The sequence below is a fragment of the Cebus imitator genome, unplaced genomic scaffold (genome assembly GCF_001604975.1).
Source record: "Cebus imitator isolate Cc_AM_T3 unplaced genomic scaffold, Cebus_imitator-1.0 Scaffold162, whole genome shotgun sequence".
In the NCBI taxonomy this organism is placed as follows: Eukaryota; Metazoa; Chordata; class Mammalia; order Primates; family Cebidae; genus Cebus; species Cebus imitator.
The window spans coordinates 1,715,353-1,726,740 of NW_016107477.1; the positions used below are offsets into that span (position 1 = coordinate 1,715,353).

Below are 11,388 nucleotides of genomic sequence, written 5' to 3' on the forward strand. Positions count from 1 at the left end.
GGTGTTAGGTCTTATGTTTAAGTCTTTAATCCATCTGGAGTTAATTTTAGTGTAAGGTGTCAGGAAGGGGTCCAGTTTCTGCTTTCTGCACATGGCTAGCCAGTTTATTTTGAACTTATTGCTGGAATTCTGAACTTTCATAAAGATCTTCTTTCTATTTTATTCATCCTGGTCAGCACTTAGTGAGTCTTTTCTAAGAACAGTTTTCTTTCTCCAGTTGCTGCACATTTTCTTCTATTATGCCTTAAATTCTTTTTCCCCCCATTCCCACCCTCCAAGAGCACTTAGATGCCTGGCTTCAGTTGAATTTGCATAGCTCCTAAATTTTGTTTAAGGCAGTGGGGGCTCCTCTGGAGCTGCCGCTGTAAAGACACCAGCTGCAGCAAGGGAGGTGCAGCCAGGGTTGTGCCCTCTGCGGGGCCAGCAGGAGCCAGGAGCAGGCAGGAACCCTGCCCTCTACTGACTTGGGAGGGCTGGAACCCTATGCTCCCAGGCACAGCTGCAGCCGCCCACCCACAGCTCAGCACCCAGGCATCCCTGCACGCTCAGGGGCCTGAAAAACCCCTCCTCCCACAGGCTTGGAAGTGCCTGCCCACACTTCCTGGCCCCTCTTCACTGCTGGTGCCTGCTCAGTGTGGAGCAAAGTTGTGGCCCAGCCCGGGCACTGTTGAAACTCCACCAGGTGTTCACATGCTCAGGGCAGTGCTTACACTCCAGCGCCCCTGCCGCCTTGGCCCCCTCTGAACTTTAGGCACCCACAAGCATGGGAGGGAGGCCAAGGTGGGTGCTGAGGGCAGCTCGGCACAGGCCTGCAGGTGTCCCTCAGCAGCAACAGCCTGGGCACTGTGGATGGCATGCTGCTGGTTAGAGGCAGACAGGTGATTGAGCAGAAAGGTGCAGGTACCCAGTAAAACCCCTCCTTCAAGCCAGGAACAGCCTGAAGCCTGGAGACTGGGCTGCCATTTCTGGGTGAATTCTGCTGGCTGGAATGGGGACTTCATTAAAGACCATTTGGCCAATTGGATGGTGCTTTTTCCAGGCCCACCCACGGCCACCCATGGACAAATCAGCATGTACTTCCTCCCTTCTGAGCCCATAAAAGCCCCTGGACTCAGCCAGACACACAGAAGTCAGGGGCTACCAAATGGAGGAAAGAGCTACCCATTTCATTTCAGGTCTCTTCAGGATGACCTGCCTACAAAAGGAGATACCCACTGCAGGTCTCCTGAGAGCTGTCTGTCAATCAGTGAAGGGCCACTCTGCCTTGCTCACCCTCCAGTTGTCCATGTACCTCATTCTTCCTGGATGTGGGACTAGAACTTGGGACGCACCGAATGGTGGGACTGAAAGGGCTGTAATACAAACAGGGCTGAAACACACTTCCCACTTGCCACATTGTGGGGGATGAGAAGGAGAGAAGAGCTGTGGCCCTTTGGGGAGCTCAGACCTGGGGGATCTCTGAGCCATGGCTGTGACATCCACTTTTGGGCTCTGCAGTTCCTGGCATCTCCAAGCTTCCAGGCACCACCACATTCGCTGGTGTCCACAGTGGAAGCCCATGGAAGACACCTTTGGTACACCTGGTCCAGCCATAGCCTCACATGGAGCTAGTGCCTGTAACTGGCACCTGGAGCTGCCTGCCCCACTGCAGCTGGCATGCCTGGCTGTGTGCAGTGGCTGGACCCTGTGCTTGCTCACACACCCCTTGCCGTTGCACACTTGCCTTACCCTTGGCAGGGGTGGGACCTGGGCCAGTAGCATGAGCGGAATGCAGCCTGCTGGGCCAAGTGGGTGGAATGAACCCAGTGGGCCCGAGAAAAACTCAGACAAAGGCACCACCAGTCAGACACGTTTCCAGCTAGAAAAGTAACACCCTAAGGATTCTGTGGAATTATCTCGTATTACTTTGTTTGCTCTGTTTTCTAGGTTTCTCCAACTTTATGCTCCAGATTTGAAAATATTTTCTTGGTCATTTTTATATTTTTATTTGGCTTGTGTCACTCTTTTTATAAATTTTGGGAAACATATTCTTATTTCCCAAAGCAATTTTTAAATCTCGAATATGCCCATTATTATAGCAATATCATCTCAATTCAAAGCAGCAATGGCCCTTTTAAGTTTCTCAGAAGGTAAGAATCACATTATTTTTAGGGAATCAAATAATTTTTATGTTTTCTTAAATTGAGGTATAACTTACAAACTATAATTGCTTTCATTTTAGATGTATAACTCAATATTTGGGTTGTGTGTTTGGCTTTGGATTTATAGAGACAGGGTCTCAGTCTGTTGCCCAGACTGGAGAGCACTAGCGCAATCCTAGCTGACTGCAGCCTTGAACTCCTGGGCTCCAGTGATCCTCCCTCCTCAGCCTCTCAAGTAGCTGGGACTACAGGTGTGCACCAACATGCTTCAATTATTTTTAACAAATGTTATCACCTATGTAATCATAGCTAATCAAAATATAGAACATCTCCATCACCCAGAAGTTTGTCCTGGGCCCTTTCAATCAGCAGTCCCTCCTTCTAGAGAAGCAAGACTAGCCGTGATTTCTCACACCTTAGCTTGGTTTCCTGTTTCACAGAAGTCTAATTATAGTATGTTCTTTTATGTCTGACTTCTTTAATTTATAATAAATTTTGAGATTCATCCATTTGTTGCATGTTTTTGGAATCTAGTCCGTTACTAAATAATATTCCATAGTGTAAATATAGCACTATTGATATTCACCCAATGATGGACATTTGGATTGTGTACAGTTTGGAGTTATGAATAATGCTGCCCAGAACATTTATGAGTACAAATGTAGAATAAAGGATATGGATTCTCATTTCCCTTAGGTAAAGATGCTACATAATTCAGATTGTCAGCAAACACAGCCACACCTCCCCATCACCCATAGCTCTTAAACTTAGTAAGGAATAATTTAATAGGTAAATCTAAAATAACTAAATTCTATCATTAAAAAAGATCTACGGGCAGAAACAGCAACAAAATATCATTTTCTATTACATATCCTGCGTGGAGGATGTCGTCAACAAAAGCTAGGACTTCATGGGTGAACTCACAAAGAAAAAATAACAGACTGCTGTATAAATATTTTTTTCAGTATCAACATAGATATAAACATTTAGCTTTTTCCAGTTATTTTGGAAATGTAAACATCACGTGTAGAGAACGCGTTAGCTTTTGGAATATGTGGCCATCCGTGATGGCGCAGTGAAGTGTCTCCCCTGAGTGTACCATCTGGTCAGGGAACTGCACGCTTCCCACTGGACAGCAGCCAATGTTTTCAGATTTTAGGTTGTGCCTCCAGTGGAGGGAGAGCTTTCCACCATGGCTCTCAATCCAAGGTGTTTTTTCCTGTCCTCCTCCCCAGCCACTCCCCCAGCCCTGTCTATCAGAATCTATTACAGCAGAAGGGCGATAGGATACACTCTACGCCTTCACCTAAGGACACATAGTGTGAAAGGTGTTCTGCAAGGCAGAAGCTATTGGCACATTGCAGATAGAAGGAACTACAGCTCTCTGAGCTTCTAAAGTGTTCCGCAGAGGAATAGAGCTGGACATTATTGATTTTCCAATTGATCTGTACAGGAAATTGTTGTATATTTCCTTTGCAGTTGACTAGATCTATTTTCCAGAAAGGCCAAAATTGTTGCTTGTGTGTTCATGTGAGTAGGGCATGCTTAACTTTAACGTGTGTAAAGGGGATAGGTTAGTTAGTATGCATGCTCCCCAAATGCAAAACCAAACCAATGAAGGAGATAAAGAACTTTATTATTTCCAGGCAAAGCTGATTTCATTTCTTGTTCTCCCCTCCATGTGTTCTATTGTGGCATCTGGAGTTCCTTCTCCCTTAGGCTTCTATATTCAAACTAGAAACTCATCCCCAAGGCAATAAGTTCATTTAATTTAGATTGCATTTTTTGGTGTTTTTTGTGGGGTTATATTTAGGAACTGTCTACTTATTTCTGGCAAAAGAGGTCCACTTGGCTCCCGTTTTTCTAAACATGTCTTAATTATTTGTCTGCAACACTTTCTTACTCTTTGTTCATTCCACATTATTTGTTTTTCTCTTCCCTTCCTAGAAATTTTATTTTATGCTGCTTTTAGGAAGAGATTTTTATCTTACCAAACCTTAGTCCCACTGGCTTTATACCTACAAATTGCTCATTTGGCCTGCTGTGGAATTGTTTGCTGGTTCAAAATCTGGTGCTATTCAAAATCTGGTCCTTTAAAAAATATGTATGTTTTTCTGCCATTTGTAGTTATTTGGGTGGCAAGGGAAGTAGATTGTCAGTTCACCATCTTGACTTAAATTTCCTTTTTGTTTGTTTTTTGTTGTTGTTTGTTTGTTTTTTTGAGACAGACTTTTGCTCTTGTCACCTAGTCTGGAGTGCAATGGCACGATCTCAGCTCACTGCAACCTCCACCTCCTGTGTTCAAGCAATTCTCCTGCCTCAGCTTCCCGAGTTGCTGGGATTATAGGTGCACACCACCATGCCCAACTAAATTTTGTATTTTTAGTAGAGATGGAGTTTTGCCATGTTGGCCAAGTTGGTCTCATATTTCTGATCTCAGGTGATCCTCCCGCCTCAGCCTCCCAAAGTGCTGGGATTACAGGCGTTAGCCACTGTGCCTGGCCGACTTAAAGTTCTTGTACTAGTTCTTGTTTTTTATTTGCTTCTTTAAAAAAAAAAAATCTTTGCTCATTTTGTAAAGCAATGTATACTGTCTCTAGAAAATTGAGAAAATACAGTCAAGCAAAATAAAGAATGGCATTTCATCAAATGCGTTAAATTTTGCAATAAGTTTCCTTTGCTGAAGAAAATAATATTCACATCTTAATTTCAGTGGCTTCATATTACACTACAGCGAAAAGAGTAGTTTCAGCTTTATGAATAAAAAATAAAAACTTCATACTGTTGCTGGTAAATTCTATTCACTACAGAAAACAGTCATTGGATCTGCTAAAAAAAATTATGAGATTAGTCCAGTTAAGTTTGTGTTTGGATGCATGTAATCAAAAAGTTAGAGTTGTTTTGCTTTACATGGAGACCCTTCAGATGGAGGGCCCAAGTCTGATAGGGCAGCTGCATGGACACAGCCAGGCTCGCTCTTCTGTCCCTGACTTCTTCCTTGTGCCCATTGTCCTCATTTGTACTAGACACCTGGCAGCTCCACGCTGTCGTCTACAGCCCTGTCATGAGCATGTATCGGCTGAACCTATTCTTTTTCTTAGTAAATATACTTGGTAAAGTTTCATGTACACCTTGTTGGCCACACTTGTCACATGATCCCTCTTACCTTACAAATGAGCCTGGAAATCAGGTTTTTTGATTTACTCTAATTCCCTGGAAGAAAACCAAGACACTGTTAAGGCAAATGGAGTTTGTAGCAGTCACATCAGTCTCTGCCACAGAGGCCCGTGTCCTGAGAGGGCTGGGCACTTAAGTGGCTCATAGTAATGCTGCACCACCAGTTAGATGCGATTGTCCCTGCACAGGCAGTCATAATTGCATATATTGCCATACATATCTCAGTATGAACACAGAGCAGAATACACAAGCACATTGGAAAGTGTTTCCCTGAATAAGAATGGTACTTTTATTTCTCCATTTAGCCAGATGATGCTTCTCCCAACAGTACTACCCTGTCTGACGCATCCCAGGATAAAGAAGGGAGTTTTGCAGTTCCCAGGAGTGACTCTGTGGTAAGTCATCACATGTCAGCACAGTTACATGTCAAGGTACAGTTGCAAGTCAAAGCAACTAACGTAGGAAGGTAAGAAGAAGCAATTCTTTAAAACGTTAAAAAAAATACTTGAACTAAGATTGCAAGGAAACCACTGCTGGTAGAAGTAGCCGCTGGTGGAACTACTAACTTTATAAAAATTAGGAAGTAAGAGGCTCAAAATAAAAGAGGATTCCATAAATTAATATCACTGCAGCCAGAAATCAAAGGATGTTTTTTATGTATATCAATTTGGAGGCATTTCTTTACTTTGGTCTTCTCAACTGAGTTCACTCAGACAAATCGTGGCTTAACTGTCATCTTAACCCAGAAGTTCCTTTTACCCACAGGATAAATTCAAAACCTGCATCTTGATATTGAAGGCTCTCTACTGTACCTACATTTCCAGACTGAGTTCTCAGGACTCACTCATGCAAACTCGGTCTTCAGATGAATTTATCACTTGGTCTTAAGTAACAGAACTTGTACTTTTGTTTTGTCAAAAATTTTGGTCATTCCCCCTCCTGTCACCCCCACTGCGACTCCCCACTCAGTGTCTCTGAGCAAGTGATCTGCAGGGAGTGATATGATGGACCCTCCAAGAAGACAGTGAGAGACCCCATTAGATGAGGCAGTGGTTTTCCAGTGGCAGGTTGATAGGAGCCAGCAGTGAGCACAATAGCCTCTCAGATGGAGCTGGCACATTCAAAGATTGTGCTGGGGCAGTTGTTTCTCAGTTCCTGTCCATTTCCAGAAGCAAGTTAGCTGGTGACATCTGCATGCATGACACATTCCTAGAAATCCCTACTGCTTAGGAACATAATGCTGTTAGCCCTGTATAAATTAGTGCTGCTGTTGTGTCTTTAGATTTTTGTTTATAGTATCGTTTTGTTTTGTTGCTCAGTGATCATGTAAGAGGAATAAAATAATGTGAATGACTTTTATCATTGGTTAACTTACTGATAGCTCTGTAGGTTATGGCATAAATAGGCTGAGGGATGTCCACAATATCTGACCCACTGACTGTAAATCAGCTGTTACTTTCCCATTCAAGACCAGGCACTGGAGTGCAAATGAGTGAGAGTGTCTCTATTTTAGACATCATCTCAAATTCACCCCACTTAATAATGAAAACAAAGTCTGGCGACTGTTGGAATAAGGAGTGACCTGCAGTAGATCTTACACAATTGTGCTTTTCCCTTGTGACTGGGGACTCGTGCTCTGAGGACTTGCCCAGGATCCTTTATCTTCCACCGCAGTTTGTGGCACCCATGTCCCTTAGAGTCATGCCTGCATGCCACCCTCAACTCTGCCTAACTTCTCCCCTCTTCATGCCCATCTCTGAGACCTGTGAATTTCATCATGTAAATGCTTATAAAATCTTTCTGCTCTTCTGTCTTAGTAAAGAAACTCATTGTCATCTTCTGTACTGCCGAAGTAGCCTCCTAAGTGATCTCCAGACTTCAGGTTTATTCCCTTCAAATCCATCCCTCCCACAAGTCACTGATTTAAAATACAAGTTGCTTAAACCCTGCGGTGGTTCTCCAACACTTTCTAGTTAACATGGACGCTCCTGACATGGTCGGACCCCAAGTCGGCCTCTCTAGCTGGCTTTAACACCCCCCGCATTTTGTACAAGCGGCAACACAGGACTGCGTGTGGTTCCACACACACACCAGCAGAACTAGAAGGAGGATGATTGTATGATTAAGTTGCCAAGGAAGAGGATGGCAGGCATGCCTTCCTTTCTAGGTGTTTCCATGGCAGTTCCATGGCCACAGTTTTAGTTCTGATAAGACTGCTGGTCAGGTTTTTCTATTTCTTTATTCTTCGCTGCTAACTTCTTCACATCGTTGGTTCATTCAGTCATTTACTCAGCAAATTCTTACTGAGCACATGTCGTCTACAAATAAGCTTCTTGCAAGTTTGAGGGCATAAGAGAAAGAAAATGTTCTTGTGTGGCAGTTATAGAGCTGTCCAGGGTAAGTTAGTCACCCAGATTTTGTTTTCATTTTCATTTTGTTTTTTTCTGAAGGCAAACTGAATGCCAGTAATGACATAAATACAAGTTTCAGCAGTATTGGGTCTAAAAAATATCTCACTGGTACTGGCCTTCAACTTATGTTGGATTGTTTGTTACTCAGAGTATCTTTATTTAGAAAATTTAAACAACATGGTTATTTGCTCGAGTGGCTCACAGATCCCGAGCGAGTGCTTTGGTAACTACATTCTGAGTCCTGTGCTTTTTGGTTATAAGGAAGCACAGTCACTCTGTTTCCCAGCCTCTTATAGATGGAGGGATATCCAGTAATCAAGTGAAGAGGGGGCCAGGGCCTCAGGGGTCCTGTCTGTGATGCCTGTAAAAATAAACCCATCCAGCCAGGCTGACTTCCCAGGGGGCAATTTACTGTCATCCCCAAGATTTCGGGGGCCCCAACAGCTTGGCCTACTGGAATGTATGTTGTAAAATGGTATAAAGAAGGTAACCTAAATTTATCTTTTCCAAAAGATAGCCATGACCAAGCTGTGTCTTTCCCCCAGTCTTTCATCTTTTCTGCATGTTTGAAATGCCAACTTTGTGATAAGTAAAACTGCCAGGTTTGCAGATGTTTGTCTCTATGCTATGTTTTCGAAATCTGATAGGGTAAGTTCCCTCTCATCAAAGTCTGCATTGAAATTTCCTTTTGCCCTTCTTAGAAATTTTTTCTTCCAGATGAATGTACAAAAAGGCTATGACTACCCCACCAAAAGTCTTCTTATGGCGTTATTAGGAATTTCGTTAAATTTAAAGATTAATGGAGAGAGAATTCACATCTTAAAACACTGAGTCTTTCCATTGAGGCATAATAATTGTGTCTTTCTATTTTTCTATCCGTCAGTGAGGTTTTATAATTTATTCCTTTAAGTCTTACTTGCATTTTCGCACATGCTAGTTTGCACTGGTATTTTAAATTGTATAGTTTTTGATGATATATTCTAAATTGTTTTGCAGATATAGCAGGAAAGGTTTTTGTTTCTTAAAACAGTGTCTCCCTTAACTTCCTTCCTGAAGCTTTTTTACTTCTAAAAATTTTTCATTTAATGTTATAATTTTCCCTCAGAAATCATCTGCATATGCTGAATATTTTGACTCAATATGTAAAATAATTATTCATCTCATTTTTTTCCCTGTGTGAGAGGACTGACCACCATCACTTATAACACTGATTAATAATTATGAGAATCCTTTGATAAGTTCTTGATTTTTCTTATGAATTCTTCTAACGTTTCGTCATTAAGGAGAATATTTATTCTAGGGTTCTGAGCCTCATAATTGCTTTAATCAGGAATGGAGTTTGAATTATATCAAATGATTGTCCAACATCTCTTAAGATTAATGTATTGTTTTCCTTCTTTAATCAATTACTGTAGGAAATTACACTGATAGGTTTCTCTTACATTGAACTATAATTATATTTCATTTCTTGTCTGAACCCAACTTACCATATTGTTATTCTTTTATTAAACTATAGAATTTGACTTGCTACTATTTTAGCATTTTAACCACTATTCTAGTAAATGGGATTAGTCCACATATATAATTTATTAGAATTTGTTTACCAGGGTTATGCTAATCTTTGTACAAATATGTTGAAAACTCTGGATATTTTTCAGTATCTTGGAGCCATTTATTGAACTATGATGTAAACATATAATATATAAATCTACACATATTTATCATTTATATATATTTTTGATATATTTAATAATTTGTTCATGAAACCTCCAAAGCCTGGTATCATTATAGATGTAAAGCTTTGTTTAATTTTTTAATGGATATAATTTAAGGGTTAGATTATTTTCTATCCCAATTTGTATGAATTTTGTCTTAGCAAGATATACAATTTATTTTGAATTTCAAGATATGTTGTTATAAATTTATTTTTTGTGTGTGTGTATATATATATATGTACAAACACAAACATTTATTAACATTATAATTTTTAAATTATCTGTGATGGTAAATACTATTCACTTTTTGTTTCTAAAATTTGTGTCTTATATCTTAATCAGACTGTAAATAGTTACCCATATCAGCAATATATTTTAAATTCATAAACTTTATTATTGATTTATTTACTCATTTATTTATTTATTTTTGAGAGAACATCTTGCTCTGTCACCCAGGCTAGAGTGCAGTGGCGTGATCATGGCTCACTGCAGCCTTGCACAAGTGGGCTCAAGCTGTCTGCCTATTTCAGCCTCCCAAGTAACTGGGATTACAGGTGTGCACCACCATGCCCAACTATTTTTTTTTTTTTACTAGAGATGAGGTCTTTCTATGTTGCCCAGGCTGAGCTTTGTTTTTTAGAGCAGTTTTAGGTTCACAGCAAAATTGAGTGGAAAAGTACAGCGATTTCCCACATACCCCCATTCTCATGCATGCCTAATCTTTCCAGCAGCAATATTTTTAAAGAAATAACTAACTTTATTTAATTGTGCCTATTTTTTCCTATTGCAGTAATTTATTCAAACCTTATTTTTTTTACATTCTTAGCTCTACTTGGATAATTTTTTCTCGTCTCTTAGAGTATGAAGATATTTCACTTAATTTTAGTCATTTGCATTAAAGTTAAGAATCTCTGAATAATACTTTGGCTATTCTCATGGATATTTGGTATTTAATATTCTCATTGTCTTGATATTTATGTTATAATTTCAGATGTGAATTATATTTTAATTCAAGATATCATCAGAATACCTTTCAATTCATGTTGAATAGATTTTGCAAGTGTTATATCTTCTACTTTAAAATGGTATTGCGTATTTGTCAGTGAATGTGGCTTCCTTAAGTTGGTCTCTGGGGAATTTGACACAGTGTTTTCAAGTTGTAGATTTGTCCGTTCTGGTCTTGGTTGCAGAACAAGAAGACGAGAAACCTTACTGTCTTTATTTAATCAAGCTCAGGTGGCTTTACAACATGGCGTCATATAGCACAGAAACTCCAACCACGTGCAGGAATCAAACAGCCTGTCAGAGAGATCAGAAACACCTTCGGAGTCAATGAATTTTAAGTAGTGAACAGAGCATTGAGAATGTTTTGTATGGTGTTTATTGAATACGGAGGACATACCAGATAATGTTAGTCAAAGCCTAGTTTTAAGATAAAACTACAACAGATAGCACCAGGCTCCTACAATCTAAAATTTAACAACATAACCCCTCATACTCTACTTTCCAATCCTAGATTGGTGTAACTAGGGCAGCAGAGAAACCTTCAGCAGAGGGAAAGCACCTGTTGTGATTGTGACCCATTGTGATTCTGTCACTTCCCTTAGCAGTGAAAGCCCTGATGAGAAACACGTGTGCTTGGGCACATTAGTGAAATGGTGTGCTCAGTTATGAACAAGCCAGGGAAGGTTGCCTTAAATGGGGGTTGCCTTTGTATTTAAAATACATTAAAATCACTAGTACAGGGCCAGGCATGGTGGCTCTTGCCTGTAATCCCAGCACTTTGGGAGGCCGAGGCAGGTGGATCACGAGGTCAAGAGATCGAGACCATCCTGGTCAACATGGTGAAACCCCATCTCTACTAAAAATACAAAAAATTAGCTGGGCATGGTGGTGCGTGCCTGTAATCCCAGCTACTCAGGAGGCTGAGGCAGGAGAATTGCC

At 40.8% G+C, this 11,388-nt stretch overlaps 1 protein-coding gene across 3 annotated transcripts in view; it reads left to right on the top strand.

Moving 5' to 3' along the window:
• Window positions 1-11,388, top strand: part of ARHGAP28 (Rho GTPase activating protein 28) — a 181,677-nt gene that overhangs the window by 126,356 nt on the left and 43,933 nt on the right. For all 3 annotated transcript variants that reach the window (XM_017543914.2, XM_017543915.2, XM_037744037.1), the window contains one exon: window positions 5,624-5,713. In XM_017543914.2, coding sequence (XP_017399403.1) covers window positions 5,624-5,713 — 90 coding nt within the window. The remainder of the gene's footprint in view (window positions 1-5,623; window positions 5,714-11,388) is intronic.